The sequence below is a fragment of the Clinocottus analis genome, unplaced genomic scaffold (assembly GCF_023055335.1).
Source record: "Clinocottus analis isolate CAN_PGR_092001 unplaced genomic scaffold, fCliAna1.0.p SCAF_24, whole genome shotgun sequence".
NCBI lineage: Eukaryota > Metazoa > Chordata > Actinopteri > Perciformes > Cottidae > Clinocottus > Clinocottus analis.
Genome location: NW_027175976.1, coordinates 6,812,686 through 6,834,633, shown reverse-complemented (window position 1 = coordinate 6,834,633; position 21,948 = coordinate 6,812,686). Strand labels below are relative to the sequence as shown.

General features: G+C 47.6%; 1 protein-coding gene across 1 annotated transcript in view; it reads right to left on the bottom strand.

Moving 5' to 3' along the window:
* The window catches only part of ptgfrnb (prostaglandin F2 receptor inhibitor b), a 41,369-nt gene that overhangs the window by 3,327 nt on the left and 16,094 nt on the right, over positions 1-21,948 (bottom strand). Inside the window, exons 6-14 of the mRNA XM_068590999.1 lie at positions 16,886-17,032; positions 16,629-16,789; positions 16,429-16,549; positions 15,583-15,802; positions 15,307-15,494; positions 11,558-11,677; positions 679-865; positions 471-589; positions 327-377 (exon numbers count right to left, since the gene is read on the bottom strand). Of these exons, the coding sequence (XP_068447100.1) occupies positions 327-377; positions 471-589; positions 679-865; positions 11,558-11,677; positions 15,307-15,494; positions 15,583-15,802; positions 16,429-16,549; positions 16,629-16,789; positions 16,886-17,032 (1,314 nt within the window). The remainder of the gene's footprint in view (positions 1-326; positions 378-470; positions 590-678; positions 866-11,557; positions 11,678-15,306; positions 15,495-15,582; positions 15,803-16,428; positions 16,550-16,628; positions 16,790-16,885; positions 17,033-21,948) is intronic.

Here is a 21,948-nt window from a genome sequence, read left to right as displayed (position 1 = left end):
CATTCCGCGGTGCCAGCTGTCAGACATGTGTCCTAAATAAGCGCGGCACGGGCTGCTCGTCTATCAGCCAGCGGTTTCCAGAGAAGGAGTCGGCGCTGACAGCCAGTGTCGGCGAGCCAAAATGAAAACCTCATTTCTGCACTTTTTTTTTTTTTTTTTTCTCTTCCCCGTGCAGCTCCTGGCTGGAAGCGGCATTTGAACTTTTTTTTTTTGTTCGGGCGCTGAAACTCGTCATTTCCCCGGATGTTGATCGATGGTTTGCAACGTTCAGTCGCGCAAGCACAAAATAAAACATTAAAATGCATGATGGGTTGTTTTTTTTTTACCTATTGAGGCTACGACTCCATATAAGAGAGGCAGCTTTAGGGACTCCCACACTGCAGGAGGGACAGAGGAAGACAGATTGGTTGGTTAACAGGAGCAGACCGTGCAACAGCTGATGCGAGTTCTGCTGCAATCCGTCATCTCACCGGCGAAGCGGACCGTGAGGAAGATCCGAGACGACGTCAGCTCTCCGGCTTGAGTCCAGACTCCCGTGGAGGCCGAGAGGTACCAGGGCGTGGCGACGCAGTGGTACTCCCCGCTGTCGCTGAGGAGCACAGAGCACACGGACGCACAGTGAGACCACGGCGCCGCGCGTTTGTTGGCCGCCGCCGTTCCACGAGGGAGCCCGCTCACCTGTCCTGCGTGCCGTGGATGTTCAGCACGTAGGTGTGCGTGTCCTTGCGCTCCACCGAGACGTCGCTGGACGAGTTGCGGGCGTCCTTCCTCACGACGCCGAAGCGGTCCACGGCGGCCACCTGCGTCGTCGTCACGCCGCCGCGCAGCCGCGTGAAAAACCAACGCACCTCGTACGCCAGGTCGTCTGAGAGAGAGAGAGAGAGAGACACACGGAGAAGGAATTATGTGGAGCTGTGATTTGTTTGCCAAGAAAAGAAGAAGAAAAAAAAAGCTTCAACCACCTCTCAAAAAAAAGTCGGCTCACATTTAAAAAATATGTTTTTTCTTAAATGTCTTTGAAGATGTGCGGCACTGTTCGTGTGCTTTCACCGGCCTCTTCTTCTCTCAATGCACCACTCGCAGGTGGATGATGGACCTTTGATACGCTTCCACATATTGCACTACTTGGTGCCTGCAATTACACCATATGTCACAATCTATAAAAAGGCGGCGTAATGACGGTCAAAATACATGCAGCTGTGGTGCATATGTGTCTTTTTCAAGCAATTTCTCAAAGCTCAAAAGTGTCATTTGCATATTGGCCGCGTCCTTTGCATAAAGCTTAGCGGCTGCTGGTAGCAGTGACGGAGGGAAAAGACCCCGAGCTGTTTGCAGAAGAGAACAACTCCCTATGTGTGTCGCTAGCAGGAGGCTAAAGCGACAACAGCACCGAGAAAACGACTCCAGCTCAAAGCCAGGAGCGGATTGAGACGTCGCAATCAGCTCAACATCAGCATCATCAGGGAAAGAGAACGACCTCAGTTAAAAAGAGACCATTAAAAGACACATTTCCCCTTTTAATGTTGCATGACATCCCTTCCCTAATGTAACACAGAGTAAACCACCGGGCGGTGAGTCACGGAGAGAAAGCCAGCTGTATTTGACAGAGCACTGAGTGAAAGGTTTGCAATAACTTTTTTTTTTCTTTTTTTTTAAGTGAGATTCATTCTGCATTGTGAGGTTTTCCCATCTTGCGTTACCGCACTTATTACAGCACGGAGATTGAAGGAGAGGGAGCGTTATCTTCGGATGTTCAGTACAATGCAGCCGCCCGATGTCTCCGTGATGACTACGAAGAGAAGCAGCTCCATTATCACCGCGAGTAAAAAACACACGCCGGCTTCTCCTCCTCCTCCTCCTCCTCCTCTATCGAGGAAGATGAAAAAAAAAGATGGACATGTGACAGATAAAGGAGGATAGTGATGACAAAAGAAAGAAAACAGGGACAAGGGAGAAATTGTGATAAAAGATGTAATCTTTGGAAAGGGGGCGAGCGAGCTAATTATTTCCAAAAAGGAAGATGGTGAGAGAAAGAGAGAGAGAGAAAGAAAGAGAAAGAGAGAGACAGGGAAGCACAAACTAGTCATTAGTCTGTCAGGGAGAGAGGGACTATTAACACTGTACCTCCTGCACACACACGCACACACACACACACACACACACACACACACAATAAAAACCCCATGCAGCCTGAGTCATCCTCTGACATTTGCGAGACAAATAGAGGATACAGAACGACGACGTGGAGAAAAAAAGACAAACGATGATGAAAAACAATTATGGCAACAACAAAAAAAAAAAAAAAAAAGAGAGAGAGAGAGAGAGGGAAGAATGAGCGCTGGAGAAACGGGGGAGAAGAGAATATAATGAAGAGGGGAGAAGAGTGAACTCACCCACAGCAGAGTAATGAATCACATCTCAATTCCTCTGTTCCCTAATGGTTTTAATATTCAAGTGCTACATCATTAAAAACCAGTAGTAGCGCGAGCAGCAGCAATAACACCGGCCTTGGCTTTTACGTTCACTCGGGTCCCGTGGTCTCTTTATATTGATCATTATCGAAAAACTTTGTCCGGGTCTCTTCCTGCCTGCTGGCCACGCTTTCATTACTTTAAATGAAATCTGCTGAACCGATCCTCATGTTTCTGGTCGGCCCTCGAGTCGCTCTCTCGTTACTTTCAGGCCAACATTGTACGTTTGAAATTAAAAAAAAAAAAAAATGAAATAAGTGGCCCTAAAGTAAGTGAGGACATTCTGCAAAATCGGCAAAATGTTCATTTTTTTAGCACATTTACTTAATCCTACTGTCGCAGTATGCAGACTCAGCAAATAAAACACACTTTTATTGATAGTATTGTCCGCTGCAGGATTTTATGATGAATGCTGCATTGTTGCGTGGACTTGACCTGTGTATTTATGAATATTATTTGAAGTAGAGGCGTATTATCGTGCACTATTTGTGGGCGTTTAAAACTTTAAAGCAGGCTTAAAAACAGTCTGAAATACAGAGAAGAGTTCACTTATTTTCTTCTTGAAAAAAAGGTAAAGAGAAATGTACGACGACAGCAAAGGATCTCATCTCTCCTCTCTGTTAGAACCGACGATGACAACGATGACGGTGGTGATGAAGATGTATAGGAGCTCAATCCAAAGACACACACACACGAGAGGGCAAGAACAAAACACAAAGAACCAACATTTAAACGTCTCTCCATTATTGATAAAGTTGCGTTTTTCATTGTGTTTCTCCACAAAACGTGTAAAAACAACTCATTTAAATACATTTTCTTCCGCTGACAGGACGTGTGAAAACTATTTTAATCCCTGACATCATCACTCACAGTATTCTTACACAATGGCGTCACTTGAAAACCTCGACGCTGACACTCAAAAGGAGCCGCGCGTCTCTCCGACGCTCCGGTAGCACCAGGTTAGCGGCTGACATTGCCGTTAATGATCAAAGACGCGCTTTGCATAAGTCTGCAGGACTGACGCCTGAACTCTGGCTGCTCGCTTCAGAGACGACGCCCCTGCGCGAGGAACGCGGGCTATAATTAGAAAGCCTCTCGCTTCCATCCTTTACTTTCTTTGTTCTTGACGGCGGAGAGGACGGAGAGGGAAGGGGGATTTGAAAATACTTAGTGACTGAGGAGGATTATTTTGTTTATCGCGGCGCCACAAATCAACAGCGAGGGGCCCTGCCGGCACATCTTCGGAGAGCCTCGCGGTGTCGGCAGAGGCCCCGCCCCCTCCTCCTCCGCCGCCGCCGCCTCGTGCCCACAGCTGTTCCTCTGCTGAACGCCGGCCATACGTCCCTCCCTCGCCCGACGTGACCTCTGACTCCTCGGTAAGCTTCACTGCACGCCGCCTGAAGGGGTCCGTGTGCATTTCTTTAACTCCTGCGCGTGAAACTGACGATCAAAGAGCACCTGAAGGGGGTTTAACAGGTGAGTGTGGGAGGAGCGACTCGTGGGAGTCCGCTGCTCACAGCGGAGAGAGGCGGCGTCCGCCGCGCCCGTCCTCAGGGCCAGAGGGGAGTCCGGGGGTTTGAGAGCGGTCGACCTCGCATCCGGCGAAGAGACCTTTCCTGGTGTCTCAAGAAGGAAAGTAGACCACGCCACCAGACGCTTGGTGGGACGTTCGACGCGAGGAAGACGGGCAAAGTTTTGGTCGGGGTGTAAAGCGCCGAGCCGTCGCAACTTCCCGAGCTTCATTACTGGTCGCGGGGTTGTTGTTTTTCTCCCGATGGCGAAGCAGCTTCAATAAGCCGGAGGAGGGAAGACCCCGGTGATCGGAGGAACTACAGTACGTCTAATAGAATATCTGGATCCTGTCTGGGCTAATAAAACCAAAATGGCTGTCTGTGGAAATGAAGACAGTCTGATTGGATTTCTCTGGATTAATCCCCCGAGGAGAGTCCAGGACTTACAACTGCCTGACACACACACACACACACACACACACACACACACACACACACACACACAATTACCAGCAGAGCTTCTAATGAAACTGTGTGTGTTCTCTGCTCCATAAAGCAGGAAAGCCTTGGTAGAGAGTGGAATACTAAACACTATAAAAACACTATTTAGCCTCGCAGAAACAAAGTCACTGGGAAGCAAAGTCCCCGTCTGACTCGCTGAATGCTTAATCAGACCTCCAGTAAACAAGTGCAAATTTCATCTGATTTTTGTCGTGTCTAACATGCAGACGCCCTCTGAATACATGACACACATTTGCATTGGGTCAACGCCTCAACTTCCAGATTTCAGCAGATGAAGCATTAGATTTAATATCTTTCTGAATACATTTGATCATGAGCAGCCGTGGAGCAAAGATTGCATGAGATCAAATGTTTCCAGTGTGGAACTAACAGATCTATGTTGAATATCTATGAATTTAAATCTACAGCAGAGATATCTTTACATTACAAGACTTTAAATGAAGATATTCTCCATCATTTATAATGCACAAGGTCTCAAACTGCAAGTGTAAATGTGCATATTAGTTAACATGGCGTAAACGTCCTCTTCTTTAGTTACGAGAAACCCAAAATAAAAAGTGCTGTTTGAAAACTTCTGGTAAAACCAGCAGTCTAATCCCACTGAAATCTTCCATTTGGGAGGATTCCTTTAAAGCTGCATGTTCACTCTCATTCCTGTTTAACTGGAAGACCTAATGGAGTGAAAATGATGGCACGGCTCTGCTGTTTAGCTCAACATTTTCAATTTGGGTTTTACTATCCTTTCCTCTCTCCATGTTTGGATCGCCACCATTTGCTCCAGTTTTTTTTATTTTTTTACTCCAAACGTCCAGAGTGAGACGTCGTTTGATGTTTTCAGTCAAGACTCTTCTTTCGCTTCTGCCGAACACCTGGAAAGAAGTGAGAGTTTTGACTCCGTGCAGTCATCCAGAGGCCGCTGAACACTAGAAAGCAGTTTTTGACAAATGAATCAAGAGTGAGAGAATGGAACCGAAGCATAAATAGCATGAAAGCTAATGGGAAGTTTTGCACCGAGAGCTTTTTGGATTCCTGACAAAAAAAAAGAGGCCGCGTCGGTTTTTCTAACGCCACTCAAATACCAGCTTTATTAAAGCGGCTGCACAGACCATTTAAAAATAAGAGCAGCAGTTCACCAGAAACAGTTAATGGAGTGAGAATCGTTGAGTCTTTCTGCTCTCATCCCCTCACCGGTGTCCATCCTCTCCGTTCAACCGCTCTTCCCAGTCTTGCTCTCCTCTTTAGGAAACTTTGCATGCCGTTTCCGAGCCACTCTTCCACCATTTACTGCCTCCTCTATTCACTCCCTTCCACTCTCGCTCACTTTAACAATCTGTTTAGCTCTCTCCACTTTTCCCCTATTCACTCCCACCTTCTCTCCCTCTCTCTCTCTCTCTCTCTCCATCTCCTTTTCTTTCCTCTACCTCGTTCTGTCTCCCCAGCCGGCTAACGGAGCGTGAGATTGGCTAATTAACGGCTGCCTGTCGGCCCTGCAAAGACAGCTGGGTAATTTGGTGCGAGTGGAGAGGAAAGGAGGGAGCGAGGCAGGGAGGAGAGGATACGAGGAGGAGAGGAGCCAAGAGAGGGGAGAAGGATGTGTCATTAAACTTACCACAGAGTTATTTTTAAATATGATCCTGGTTGCCAGGTGTTTGGCAAAATGTCCCAAAATGCCGGGCGCATTCACTAAAACTCGGTCGTTAAATCGCAGCCATCACGGAACGACATCCCGGGATGCGACGCTGAACAAGGACAAGGACTCGTGTTTGTGGCCACCTGATGAACCGAACTCTGTGAAATACCTTGAGCGGCCAAATGCTCCAGCGGCTCATCGCCAACCTCACCCATCTGCTGCTTAATGCCGGGCAGGTAGCGCACACTCTTTACTGAACACAGCTGCCGGCTGCAGCTGGAAACAACGCTGAGATCATCGAGACTCAAGGAAGAAAGTTAAATGTGCCGTAACGCCAAAACAACGACCATTAGCACACATCGCCCCTTGAGCCATCGCTCACGCGAACTAGTGATGATGAGCGTCAGGAACGTGACGCCAGAGAGCTCTGAAGACGCGCTCGCGTTTCGATTGAGCGTCGCCAGTCGAAAGTAACACACACACACACGTTAAATAATTGTAATATATTCGATTGAAAACAATTCATTTTCATAATTGCAAACGGATCAAGTTTTAATAATCGGTTCTACTTCAAAATCTGGATTTAGTAGCAAATTAAACATTGAAGAAATGGTAATTTTTGCGATTCTCATCCCATGCTTTTGAGTTCCTTTCATCAGGTTTGCAATTAACCATTAAGTAGAGCTCCGATGATTAATGGAGTCAAAAAAAGCTTCCTAAAAGTGAATATTTGCCTTTCCGCCTCTATAACGGTAAAGTGAATATTTCAGGTTTTTAGCGTGTGCAAACTTGTCTGTGTGCTCGGAAAGATTTTGACTACCCACCTTTTATTTAGAGGTGCTTTAAAAGAACATAACACATCACAGTATTTCAGCGCATACTCTCACAGAATACTGCGTTTTACAACACAAACCGTCAAAATATACTCTTAAGATTACAGATTGTCAGTTTCAACACATACAAGTTTACTTTACTTGATTAATCCCTTTAAAAACACTATTTCTTTTGACACTGAATCTACATTAAGTCATCTTGACGGTCGTACCTCAGTTTCCTGGCCTAAAAGGAGCGTCTGTGTGTGAACGAGTGAAGTACAAAGCTTTATTTCCTCCGAGGAGGATCAGAGTCGTATGCAGTTATTTTAACAAAAGGACTCGGAGAAGAGAAGAAGAAGAAAAAAAACGATATGCAGAAAAAAAGAAAAAACTTGAACTGTCACAGCTTCAATGCTTTATAAAAGAAAGCAGGGAAAAATATCTCTAATGGTGATGTCATCTCATTACCGCTGATTTTAAGTATGCGGCATCTCACAAACGGCAACGGCGTGCCGGCCGTTCCTCGGGTAAAGGATGCTCTGCAGCACGCCGAGATAACACATCAGGGCAACGCAACACGGGGTCAGAGACACGGAGAGGCGCACACAAACCGTGCTGATGACACAGCGTCTAGGATTGTGAAAAAAACGCTGAGTAAATCAGCGCAAACAGCGACTAATGACGACAACAACAACAACAACAACAAAGACTGATCACAAACTGGGGGAGAACAGAAGGTCCGGTTCTCGATGAAGGAGATGGTTCGACACTGTTATCCGCATTCAGTTGTGGTTTCAAATCTCCAGACAGGAAGTGATGAAAGAGGCGACTGAAGGCGTAAAGTGAATATTAAACCACTGATCATGTCTGAAGCTCTCTCAGGCCAACAGCACGCCGGATTACCTCCCAGCTATTGTCTGGAGGTGGTGTCGTTTGTACGGGGGCAAGTTTAAAAGAATAAAACCCAACAAGAAGCCTCTCAAAGCGACAATGTCCATCGCAGCCATTTCACCCGCCGGTTTGTAAACCGCACGTTTCTACAGTTTGTCACAGCCAGAAACTGTTAAAACAGAAATTATAGTGGGATTTGGACATTTGACTGTCCTTAAAAAGAATCATGTGACGACTGCTGAAGCGTACAATTGTAACATTTCATTAAAATCACTTCATCCTTCATGAATCATTAACATTTTTTACCAAAAACAAACTAGATCCTGTATGAAAATAATATTTCTGCCCAACCAGGAAGCAATAATAGACTCACCTGAGACCAAGAAATGGAACTTGTGTCTTGATGTTTCATGATTTATGGCATCGTAATCTTGATGTAACACATTTTTCAGCTTTTACTACCTCTCGCCACGATAGTGCTGCTTCCACAAAAAGGTGCACGACTTAAATATCGCATTATAAAAAACAAGGTTACAGAGTCTGTGGCGACTCCGTGAGCTTGAACCCGACAGTTTAACCCAAAGTCCACCTGCAGGCATCGCTGCAAGAGGGGGGGGGGGCAAAACCAGACAAGACTGTAAATGGTACACAGGTTAGTCCTCTAATCTGGGTTCAAGTAAGGTCACACAACACACACACACACACACACACACACACACACACACACACACACACACACACACACAGAGTAGTATTTTCCTGAAGGTAGTCCATAATAAAGGGTAAATGGACTGTGTTTATATGGCGGCGCTCTGCCTTCCAGGACGAAGCGCTTTACAACTTGCCATCACACACACACACACACACACACACACACACACACACACACACACACACACAGCCTTGTGATTAAAGGACGGCCGGCTCTACCTCCTGAGCCACAGCCATGATGATGATGATGAGATGATGATGATGAGATATCTATCTATCTATCTATCTATATATATATATATATATAAATAAAAGACGGCAGAGTGACTACAATCACGAAACTGATGAGGAAATAATGAGGGACGTTCTGTGTGTGAGCGCGTCTCTCTGTGCCCATCAGAAAAACAAGCTCCAACAGGAGAGCGGTTTTCAGCCATCCCTTAGGAATGTGTGTCTCTCACACACGCACACGCACACACACACACACACACACACACACACACACACACACTTGTTGTTGCTCAACCTTCTGAGTAAAGGCCTGAAGTTCCCTTCCCATGTTATTGAGTCAGAACATCGAGCTACAAAAGGGAAGCTGGTAACTAATCAACCAATCGCTTGCACAACAACGCACACACGCGATGACACAAGACACACACACACACACACACACACACGCTATGACACAGCTATATCACTCAAACGGGACAACTGTATAGACCTGGACTCCGAAACAACCGTACGGTGCCACGCCCTGCAGAAATACAGTTTCAACGTGCGTGCATGTGACTAAGAAACACCTGAGGAAGCGGATCATTGGCCGGTGACCAAACGAAAGCGCCGCGCCTTTTGTGGACAAACGTCACTCGATACCTGGCGGCTAATTGGTCCCAGCGTGTCACGTTGTGCGTGTGAGTCGCTCACACTCGTGACACCGCCCGCTACCGTCTCTGCCCTGGAGGTACCCGCCTGAGACGCTCGTCCTCGTATGTGAAGGGAGCATAAAGCAGGATGGGCCTGGTGATCGTCCACCTTTTATTTTGGGGTTAATGTCCCGTTCCTCTGTGCCGTAGAGCTCCATTTGAGTCCAAAATCTATTAAAAACACTTAAATGTTCATCATTATGAACATGGACGCTGTTTATTTTGATCCCACGCTCACCATCCTGATGCTGGAAATACTCACTGGGGCACTAAAATGTGCATTAACCCACAAGCTGAAAATAGTCTCCGACAAATGCACATCTGCTGTCGGTATTTCTTCCTGAGCAGCGCTTCAGTTGGATGTGGTTTACCTCGAAACCTGATAACACAGGTCACACACACACACACACACACACACACACCATGAAACAACATGTGCAGAGGAAACAGCCTCATAAAGAGGCTGAAATGATGGGTTGACATGTTTTTAAAAGGTTCACACGAGGTCACACAGACACAACATATCCCCAGTTCGTGTCTCTCGCCTTTCATTGAGTGTCAATACATCCGCCTCGAAAACATTTTAGAAAAAAAACAGGTTGAAAAATTCAACAGGAAGACGCCTCTCAGAACACAGTGTGCCCGTTAAAAAAAGCACAGACCTCACTGGGGGACACTTTCAAGAGACTTTGTTCAAACGTAGTCCCAGTGACACCTGTTCACAGTGAGATCTATGCAGAGGAACCAGGACACTTTAGTCCATGAAGAAACATTGTTTTAGTCTTCCAGAAAAGACTGAACTTCTATGCGTCCTACACCCGTCCTCTCCTCCCTCCTTCCCTCCCTCCCTCCCTTCTTCCCTCCCTCCCATAGCGAACACGTCCATGCGTATCTTCCCCATCAGCTGTGATGCTGAGGGGGGATTTCTTCCCGTGGAGCAGCTGTCTGTGACAGCCCGCGCCGCCGCCGCCACCAACCCGCCAATCCACGCTGCGATAACGCATTTGTGTTAATGTATGGGCGTACATTGAACGCACACTCGACATACATACGCTCCTGTGAAGACGCAGGTGCAAAGAAACACGTATGTTCAAGGAGCAGAGGAGGCGCCGTTTGTGTTTGCAAAAATAATTTGAAACTATCAAAACGGGCGGACAAGAGAGGTTTGTGATGTGTTTTTTATCAGCGCATGGCGAGGACGTAATATAGAAAACACATGTTGGGGTAAAAAGATGCATAGCGAGGAGGAGGAGGAGGAGGAGGAGGCGTGGGAGAGATGGTGACAGATGGGCCGAGGGAGGCGGCGGCGGCGAGCCGCGCGTGACGTCATGTGATAAGTTAAAGAAGTACGGAGTGACGAAGAGGAGGGAGGACAGACGATGGATGGATGTTGAGAGTGAGGGAGGAAAGGAAAGAAGGGGGTGGGACAGAAGAAGAAATAGTTGCGAGTTGACCTGCGGATGGTTCGTTCTTGAAGGGAAAGAGCGATGCGGGATGTTTACACTAAAAAAAACATTCATCTGCACCTTCATTCCTGTTCACAAAAATGTATACAACGTGGAATATATGCAAAAAAGGTCATTCTTCAAAAGGTTTTGTCGCTCCTGAAAATGGGGCATCCGATGCAAAGAGAGGAGCGCTGTCCGAAATGATACAACGCCGTTGTGTTGTTACTCTCATCAGACCACAGCGAAGACAGAACGGTGCGACAATCCGCAGCACAACAAGTAACACACCCATAAAAGAGAGGGGAAGAATTTATAGGGCTGTGTTTGTGCATGTTTGTGTGTGTGTGTGTGTGTGTGTTAATAAAAAACGAGAGTCGGTGAGTCTATTTCATCTTTACAACCAATTGAAATGCAGGAGCCATCATTCCTATTAGCGGCGCCGTTGACAGGCTGGCAGGTGAAGAACGCACACAAAGAGTGTGTACGAGTGCGTGTTTCTTAAAATACTCAGGAGGGGAAAAAAAAAAATAACTGAACAGAAACAGCAGCTGATCGTGATTCATTGGCTGGATGTGAGAAAACAAGTGTAAGAGAGTGAGAGTGTGTGTGTGTGTGTGTGTGTGTGTGTGGTCTACCTGCGTGTGCGCCAGTCTTCGGGGAGGATCCAGAGACGCTGAGCGCACACTCCATCTTGGCCGTCTCCCACGGATACACGATGGTGGTGTCGGATAGGAGGTCGACGGCGAAGGACGGGCCTGCAACACCAAACGCAGCAGCTCAAACAAGATGGCCGACATCAGAGGAGCCCGGCGCCGATCAAGAGGACTCATTTACACAGCGACTGTTTTTAAACCTACACACACACACCAGAATCCTGCCTTCAGGTCCCTGAGGGGGGGGCAGATGGTAAACACTGCTCTAAAGTGTGTCTGATATGCTGGAGATCAGCGCCTGATAGAGATTGAAGAATTTAAGCTGTGAATGAACTTAAATAATATATTTAGGAAACTCTTTAGACCCCAAATGATCAAAAGGAGAGTTCGACCCTTCGCCAGCTCGCGTCGGTTTCTGTCGTCTGGTTTCCGTTTTGCTTACTTTCAATGGGAAAACATTAAAAAAAAAGGACAATTCTGCACCTTTCAGACAGATGTCCAGTCAGTGTGGATGGTAAACGTAGTCGATTGAGCTCAGAGCGTGATATAAGGACAGAGAAAGTTCGCGGCTTCTCAATCCGTCGTACTTCCTGGGTCCGGCGGCGTCATGTGACGCGTTTGGATGTGAGGAAGAACTCCAGGCCGTCGTCGTCGTCGTCCTTGCATCGGTAAGTAGCTACGTTTCGTACTCTGCGTTCACGTGATGCTCGGTGCATCCCCGTGTTGCATAATAACAATAAATAATCCTTGAATATCTTTGCATGTTAAGTGGATACTCAATCACACAGAGGAGAGAGTAAGGTCAGTAATGGATGAAATACGGCAAAAATATCGCAAATAGATTGCCTCTTAGTTTACGACTTATTTACCGTTAAACGGGGACTCTCTCACAGCAGATATGTTGAGTTATATTATTATATTATAGCATGAGAAGGTGTTACTAATAACAAAGTGTCCCAGTGAGGCGCGACAGTGCTGTTCTTGCACAAAGACGCATGTTCTCTGGTTATTTGGTCATAACTGCCGGTTTAATGCTTAACGGCCTGTAAAACTGTACAAATGGATTCACATTTAAAGTGTGAAAGCAACACTTTTTTTCCAGTGTGTGGACACTTTCAAGTCGTCTCCGAGTGCATTGAAGACTACTCTGACAGTTTTCCCCCCCCGAGAGCGCCGCATTAGTCGGCTGTCACGTGTAAACAATCTACTGTACAATACATAATACATAATACATGCACCGTGTGGAGGGATATGAAACACGTGCCCGGGGTCTTGGCACAGGTGAGCTGTCTTGAATCCAACAGGAAACGCATCAAAATGATCGACGTGAGCGCGGCGATGAGATATTATCTGACTTATTCCTTCTTCTTCAGCTGCATATTTAGCAGCTGGCTCATCTCTCGAGTTGTTTCTAACTTTCTATGACGAGAAGCGCTTTGGAAGCTCTTCTTGCCATGAGGGGATTGTGTAAACTTCTCAAGGGAACCTGCAATAATATTATTTTTTTCAACACTTCTTCACGACAAATCAACGCCCTAAACGTTGACGCATCGCCGTCAGCGATTTCAGAGGCCGCGCTCAAGATAAATAAGGAGTTTACTTACGCGGGTTTCATGTTTGGTCAATGGCTAAAATATTTACTCGGGCGGTTTCACCGGATTGTGTAAACCACTTATTTGGAAGCAAAAACAAAAAAAGGAGAACCGGCACCAAACAATTACAGCAGAGCGCCTCGGGTTGTGTGATTTCTGTAGAGTCTCCAGATCTCAGTGGTGAAGTTGGAGATTAAAGAATAAACAGGAATGAACTATAAATATCAGATTCAGCCTGAAAAAAATACAGAATTTCCCTTAAAAGTTTAAAGCCATGAAGTCCGACCTAAGAAGAGGCGTATTGGAAAATCTTTACACTGGCCACTCTTTGTATTTATGTCACCCTCCGTCCTCCTAAATCACTTAAACGCTGAATTATTTAACAGCGAACGTGCTGCTGAGATTTGGATCTCCATGAGCGCCGTCGGAGGAGAGATCCCTGCACCGGCAGGAACGCCACAACACGTCTGAAACATTCAAGATACAGCTGGAACCTTGGGAGGCTCGCCAGTTTGTGTGTGCGTGATCGTTAGACTCACACACACCCACACACGCACACAACCCCCTCTCATACACACACACACAACTTCCGCCCCCTGAGGTAAGTATAAGGGGTTCTTGAAAACGTCTCAGCTTGAAGCTTGAACGCCGTCAGCGCGCGTATGTGTGTGTGTGTGTGTGTGTGTGTGTGTGTGTGTTGCCCTGTGTGGGATCAACTGAAAACGTTCAACTTGGATACACACAATTGAACAATTCAAAGATTACACACACACACACACACACAGACACAGACACAGACACAGACACACACACAGACACACACACAACCGCACACACACAGACACACACACACACACACACACACACACACACACGCAGGGAAAGAAAAGGAAAGCAGCGGTGCAGCTCTCTGCAGATGGCTGATTGGCCAAAGGGCTTCACTTTGAAGATGTCCCAGAGAGAGAGGGAGGGAGGGGCGAGAGAGGTAGAGGGAGACAGTGCGGGTGAGAGAGTGAAAGGATGGCGGTGAGAACGGGGGAGGAAAAAACAGCCAGTGATAGCGAGAGAGAGAGAGAGAGAGAGAGAGAGAGGAAGTAATGCTCAAGGGCTGCTGCCCTCCCCAGAGAAGGATAGAAGATAGTCCATCTTTCTTTCTCTCTTGGCTGCATCAGTTTCTTCCTCCTACAAGCATCATTCAGATGGTTGAAAACACTGCAGCTCAGAGCCAAGTGGTGAGGAGGGAGGAACCAGTAACTGCTCCCAGTACAGGGCGACACGTACTGGACCTTTAAGGCCGAAAAATATTTCAGATCAATAACGTTTGAATTTGTGTTGATATTTTCTGCTTTTGAGACTTTTATTGTGAAACTTTTGTTTTGAAAAGGTGAGTTCCCTGCATACCTGCTCTTCTTCCCTCTTTTTATCCTCCGTGCATCATCTCTTCTCATCATCCTCCTCTTTCGCCATGTTGTTCCTCCTTTTCTTCCTCACCTATCCCGCTCTGCTCCGACACTCCTTTTGTGTTTCCTCCCCCTTTCTCGTCACCTTTTCATTCCCTCCTCCTCAGCCTACTTCACCACCTGCTTTACTTTGTCTTCCTCCTTGTCGCCTCCCTCTTCATCTTCTTCTTTCTCTCCTTTCCGACGCTCCTATTCCTCCTCCCGTCTCCCGCTTCCCAGTCAGATCAAAGAAAGTAAAGTAGGCCAGTGGCTGTGGTGGGCGTCAAAGGGCTTAAGGTGTGTGTGTTTCTTTATTTTTGTACCTCATTAGATCATTTATGTTCGTTATCGTTAACACTGCCTGGGTGGACGACGTGTGTGTATAACTTCTAGAAATGTACAGAACAGAACTGCTTACATATTTCTATCTTAAGACAGTTACTCCAGGATTTTTTTTCTTTTCAGATTGTTATGAAAGTTAAATTATTGATGAATCTTACTAGCGTTAGAAAGTATTTCCCCAGCATTTAGCTTCTATTGTGCTCACTGTTCCCGGCCCGGTTGAAGGATATTTTACTAAATGAGTGCGACGTCTTTGGAAGTAAAGAAACGTACAAGGTTACGTCTAACAAAGAGGAAGGAGGGCTTGTCGGAGTACTTCAATGGACAGGCGGACACACGACGCACACATTGGACCCACCATTTTCCTGAAAGTCGATCTTGACTTTGTTCGACTCGGCGCTGGTGGCTCTGGTCCACGCTTGTCCCGCCTGCTGTTTGGTCCACGCGGTGATGTCGCACCAGTAGAAACCTCTGTCGGACAGCTGGACGCCGGCCAGGCGAAAGCGAAACTCTGCCGGGCCGGACTTTGTCAGAACCAGACTGTCTCTGAGTGGACCGGGAGAGAGAAAGGCATTTCAAAATAAAGCTCCCCTGAAAGGGTCACGCGTGTCGCTGCGTCAGTCTGAACGCGTACCTCCTGTTGGGGTCCGTGGCTCCTCCGTGCTGCAGGACGTTGTCGGGGCTGAGGGTCATGATGGTTCTCACGGTGCCCTCCAGGCTGTCCTGTGATTGGATGAGCACAGAGTAGCCCGCCTCCCCGAGGTTCCCGGTGGCCACGGTGCAGCTCATCTCAAAGGTAGCCCCGCCCACTGAGGCTTCGCGGACGCGCTTGGCCACGACGTTCAGAGTGGGACCTGAAAATGACATCGATCAATCAACTCCACGAGCGACAGTCAGCCCACGTAGAGTCTGGAAAGAGGGGATAATCCCCAACAGGAAGTGCTAAGCGATTACGCCATGAACTTCTGATTTAAAAGGAACACACACACACACACACACACACACACACACAGCAATGCAGTGACATCATGGCTCAATTAGCTAAATTGAGGGAGGGCACCAAGTTGAAAAAGAGAGGAAGTGTGTGTGAGAGAGAGACAAGAGGTCTGTTGTTATGTTGGAGGCTTTTTACTATGAAGTCTGGAAAATGAGACGTGACATTCGGGAGTATTCATGGAAACAGCAGGGTTACTGTGACCGGCTGGCCGCAGTATTCGAGTTTGCTTAGTCTTGAATGCGAGTTGACGCTTCTGAATTTCTCCCAAAAGCAGCTCATTAAATCTCACAACACGACCTGGAGGAAGTGTTGATTTCCCCGAAGAAGAAACACAGTTAATTGATTCTGTCTGTGCCCGCCGGGTCAATCTGAAGTAACCTTTACGGGTAATGTGTTCAGGAAATTTAAACAGGAAAGTGCATCGCTCGAAGCACGGCGTAATCCACCAAAAAAAACAACAGATAGATGGCGTTTGCCCCTCACGTTTGGTATCCCATCGCACAGCCAGCTGCGAGCTCTGGTGCACGGCGGTGTTCACCATGTCCCCCTGGCCGTTGACGCTCCACGCCGACACGCTGCACACGTACTGGCCCATGTCGATCTCCTGCAGGCGGCGGCCGGCGTTAGTACGGTCACTTTCAGCGCGGCTCATGTGTCTTCGTCGGCGTTTTACGCGTATTTACCTGAGTGCGGAGGAAGCGGAGTTTGAACGTGTGGGGCTGGACTCTGGTCAGCGTCATGGCGCCGCTCTTCAGCCGGTCAGAGTACATCGCTCCTGGCAAGAGGTTGCCGTGGCCGTCCAGGGAGCCGATGGGATGCGAGGCCTGGGGGTCGTTCCCGACACCTGCATTGGGGATTGGAACGGGAGACGTTGAGCGGTGGTGGTTCGCCACGTCTTGGGACGCCCCAGTTGGAGATTTTATTCAGAGGTTACCAGTACCAGGAAGTGTGGCGTGCTCCCAGGTGACGCCCAGTCGATCTGCCGGGGGTAGATGGGTAATGTTGGTCACGTGACACGCCAGCTCCGTGGGTTCAGCCGTCACCTGAGGGTTGAGGAGGGCTACCAGGCTCACCGTGTAGCTCGGCTCTGAGGAGACAGAAAAAAACACAAAAAAAACCTCTACATTTAGAAGCGTTCACCGACTTCCAACCCACAGGAGGAGGACGGCCGCGTTTCTGAAGCCCGATACCGGGTCACAGGCGCCGCAACCGCGCTCCGCTATTAGAGCAACACAATCGCGACGAAGAGAGGCAAGCAGGCTGCAAGCACCTCGGCTGAATGAGACTCTTGTCACTACCAGCAAACACACCTCAAACTAAACACAAGGCTTAAAGAATGTCACAAAAGCCCAACCCAAACCCTCTGAGAGACCAAACAACTGCTGCTGAAAAACAGGGTATTGTGCCGTCAAAGAGAAAGCGCTTCAGGGCTCAGCTTTCTCGAATTGGTTCGCCCCTGTCAGACTAAGAGTATGCACAGAGTACATTTTTTAATTATCCCTGTCGTCGGTATCACCGGGGCTGAAATTAATACGAGTTCCAGGCACCCTGATGATTGAACAACAACTCAAACCTCATAATATATCGAGTTACAGCGCCGCGCTGCCTCTGGAGGAATGATTTCCGTCCCAGCGGGGCGTTTCTCTCATCAGTCGTCTTGCGGGGGTTTTTGTCATTTCACAACAGCCGTGAATCTCCAGAAAGATGCAGACGTGAATCCCGATCTTTTTCCTGGTTCGGTCCTCAACCGAGTGAAGGAGCCGGGCCACAGAAATAGACCCGAAATAACACGGTTTACTGTGTGAGAGGAGCTGCGTATCGCAGTGTTAAAAGGGAGTGTGTGTGTGTGTGTGTGTGAGGCAGGTCCTCTCAGTCAGACATCCAGATTGCACCTTTACGCCTCGACGAGCAGGAAACACACAGAGATTTCCACCTGCCCGACTGTGAGATATACATAACACACACATGAACACGCACTAAATGTATATCCAAGTAGTCACTGACACAAACCCCCCAACACACACACACACACACACACGCGCGCTATAAATAGACGCACATGCTCAAGAGTGTGTCCGAGTGTGTGTTTGGCAAAGGAAGGGGGTTTGCGTGATGTCATTTGGACGTCACACACACACACACAGTTACACACGCACAGTCACCATCTGCTGTGAAATGCACGCGCACACACGCTTACACACACTTTGATGGAAGTGCATGTGTGAAGTTTCTCTGCCATCTTGCCACGCGCCTCTCTCTGAAACGTTGCCGTGTTTAGTGAAGCAACTCGTCACCAGTTCAGGAGCTGTGGCTTTCTGCAGCACCAGTACGGTTCAGTATGCTGGATCCAACAGACGTACACATGTATAAATTTGATTAAAGCCAATAAGGACACTTGTTTATTGCCACTAGCACTTTGTGTCAAGATCCCACAAAAAAAAGCATTTCCCCAAAGCAGCCCGCAAGTTTCATTTAATTGGACTTTAAGCCTTTGTCAAGATCTTCAAATGCAACAAGAAAACATCAGGACATAAAAGTGACTTATTGAAATGTTTAAGACTTTTCACGTCAATGCATTTTAATCAAGTTTGTTTAAGGACTCATATTTAAGACGATTTACTGCAAATCACAGAGAGTTTTTGTCTCTTTTAAAAAAAAAAAAAAAATCATTCACAGACGATATGTTTCCGTTTATTCCTTCAAAAATCAACAACACGTCCCGCTGATTTCAGGGTTGTTCGAGAAGGTTAATCCGCTGTAGCCGCCGGCAGCTGGTGTTTGTTTACATGCAGAATACTGTACACGGAGAGCAGAGGCAGCGGGCGCCACGTTCGGGTGAAGGTCGGCTATTTGTTTGGTTTTTTTGAAACAAAAAGGAGTTGTTCAAGCACGTTTTAAGTGACACCTCCAGTAGAAAATACCAAACTGTTGCTGAATAAATCTGCTCTTAGAAAGAAAAGAAAGTTAAAAAGCCAGTGATGCCGTCGACCTCATGTCATGTCCTCTCAACCGAGGCCGACTCCTCTGGCCGTCCTGTTCTCTGTAGGGTTTAGCGGAGCAGAAGTTGTGTAAAAGCAGGCTTTAAAAAGAAGAAAAGGCTCTATTAGTGTGTGGCTCGGGGAGGCAGAGAGGGAGAAAAATAGGTCAATGTCAATAACACAACAAACCGCTTTCATCTTCACGCACTGTGTTCATTTTAAGAAGCTAGAGGCTCTCGGTTAGTTTGCAGGGAACGTAACGGTGACATTCATTTTGCCTCCGACTGGATCCGAACGCCGCGATATCTCATTCATTGCGTTTCTGCTGCTGAACCGTTAGCAAACACGCCGACTGCTCAGTTCGGAGAGGGGGGAAAGCTCTTCTCCGGTTTCTTACTCACAGTGCGGATTTCATCTCCCAATTATTTTTGTTCTCAATTAATAAACGATTACATTGTCAGCCAGCAGAAGTTCCCACAGCCCGTTGTGCTGTTTCAAGTGTATGGGTTTGTTGAACCAAACACTCCCCAAACATATTCAGTTTATTATCATAAAAATGGGGGTCGATCCGGGGCCACGTAGCACGCGGGCCCCGCAGCCGGTTCGGCCGGCGTGTTTTTCGGCTCCGGCTCATTTACAGGTGGGCCGCGCGCCACAACGTGTTTGCTAACAAGCGGAAGAGACCGAGCGTGAGCCGCTAACCTCGGCGGCGGCGGCGACGCCCGCTGAGCCCGAGTCCCCCGACCGTGGCGGCGTTGGCCGTTTCCAGGAACAGAAGAAATGTTGCGTTCTGCCAAAACAACCAGAGGCGTGCGAGACTCCGGTTTCACTGGAGTGTGCAGGCGTGTGCGTGTGCGTGTGTGTGTGTGTGCGCGATGGGGAAAACCAGATATGAATAAGCCACTCGAGCCATTCCCTCTTTCTGTCAACACTCGGTGCGTCTCCCAGGACGGAGGGGGAGAACATGCACCGAACAGCTGTACGTCTCACATCGCGGGCTGCAGCTAGAACAACATGTAATCAGATTACTCATTACGAGAGGCTTCACTATCGTTTTACAAGCAACGGTTTATGCAGATTGCAGAGCCGCACTGCATGCAATATACATACATATGTATATATGAAGGGTAAATAATAAATACTTCTCAAATTATAGATGAAGTGTGAAAAAAAAGTGGCAGCATTTGCTCCACACAGACAAAACCTGCTCTGGTGAATGAAGATGGAGGCTCTCCATCATTATTTATGCTAAGCATCCTAAAAGCACAGACTGGAGCTCCACACAGCCTGTGGCGATGCACAGCCTCCTTAAATTAGCCGCTTTATTTTCAGATTTTAGAGTTTAGGAAACTGCTGGAGAGCTGCAGGAAAAGCGTCTTAAATGGTGTCCCGAGGGAAGAAAGTGGTTTCCATCAGTCAACCCTGTATGAATTAAAGTTAGCATGACTGGAGATCGTCGCATTGCATTCGACGGACCCTCATTCCCGAAAAAACAGCTCAGTTAATTCCCCCCCGCCCCCGAACACAGCTTCACTCAATGTCAATCAAATATGTGCTCGCGCAAACTCCCCCGAAGGGTGCAACTCTACTGTTTATCTTGTAATTATCGAGTCAAAATAATATAATAGCTGCAAAGCGCCTTCGAAGTCATGGATCTACTTTGTAATTCATCGTCTTTGTACCTGAAGGGACACATCTGGTGAGGCTCCCAGCCTCCAGAAACATACTGTAATCCCTGCACACACACACACACACACACACAGCAGAATGAAGGAAAAAAAAACTGAGTGTTGAAGGCAAAAGCTTTGAGACGCTGCAAACATCTTAAATGCGGAGGTTGCAGAGTTGTTGTGCTGTTGCTCCGGGGGGGTTCGCCGCTACGACCGGACTCCTCCAGCGGCCCTCGCACGTCAGCCCGGAGACACAATCCCTCCGCTTGTGTGTCGGCGCCGAGGTTTTTGAGGTCTCCGATCAGTCATGCTGGAGAACGACAGAGGGCGCGACCTCACTCTGGCGTGGAGCAGCCGAGACAGAGAGACACTCACGCAGCGAGAATTCCTTCTGAGCGGATCGACCCGGTTTGAAGTCTGATCCTCGTCGGGATCATTTTCACGTTTGAGCCGCTCCTCGAGTCGGGCCTGAGATCGGTCGCGTTTGCCTCGTACGCCTCGTGGCTAATTAAAGAGGACAAAAGACGTGTACCCGAGTCAACATTTGTTCTCCGTCACTTTGTTAAATCAACGGGACCGAAAGACGGGATGTTTGCGGCGCGCCGCAACGGAAATATCTCAAACATTTATGAGTCCCAACATCCGGTTGAATGACAAATGAGCAGTAAGCCTCGCTGCTAAATTATTGCAGCTTCATCATCATCATCATCACAGCGTGAAGGCTTTGGCAGCCAATAGGAGCCTCGGTTCTGGCTGACTGCGTGCAGGACGCCCCTTGAACCGGACTCCGTCCACGGTGGTCGTCTCGGGCTGTGCGAGAAGCGGCTGACCTTCAGCCGCCTGGAGCAGAAGCGCCGACCGGCTCAGCTCCCTAATCCTACTTTTGTATTAAAAAAAAAAAACAATATACAAGCTTATGACTGTCGTTATTTGAGAAACCAAACGCTGAAGATTTGTGGAAGCTGTAGTTTTCCTTCAGTTGAAATGAATGAAAAAAAACAAAAAACACTTCCTGCTTGGTGTGAGAGAAGTTGCTACAACAGTAGAAATATGCCATTAATTCTCTGTAAATATGAGCAATAAGTCATATCTATAAACATACAGACAGTCTCATAAATACTGTGTATATATATTCTGATAAGCTGTGAGAAGTATGAAACGTGAGCAGTGCTTTTTTTGACTGAAGTGGCTCAGCTGACAACAACATGCACACAGGGGAAGTGTCGCCAAGGGTGAGAGGAATTACACAATTTAACTGTGTGTGTGTGTGTGTGTGTTTTCCTGCCGTGGGGAACTCCGAAACAAGTTCTCCTACTCTTGTTGTGCTTCCTGGTTGGCTGTGCTTGCAGCAAGGG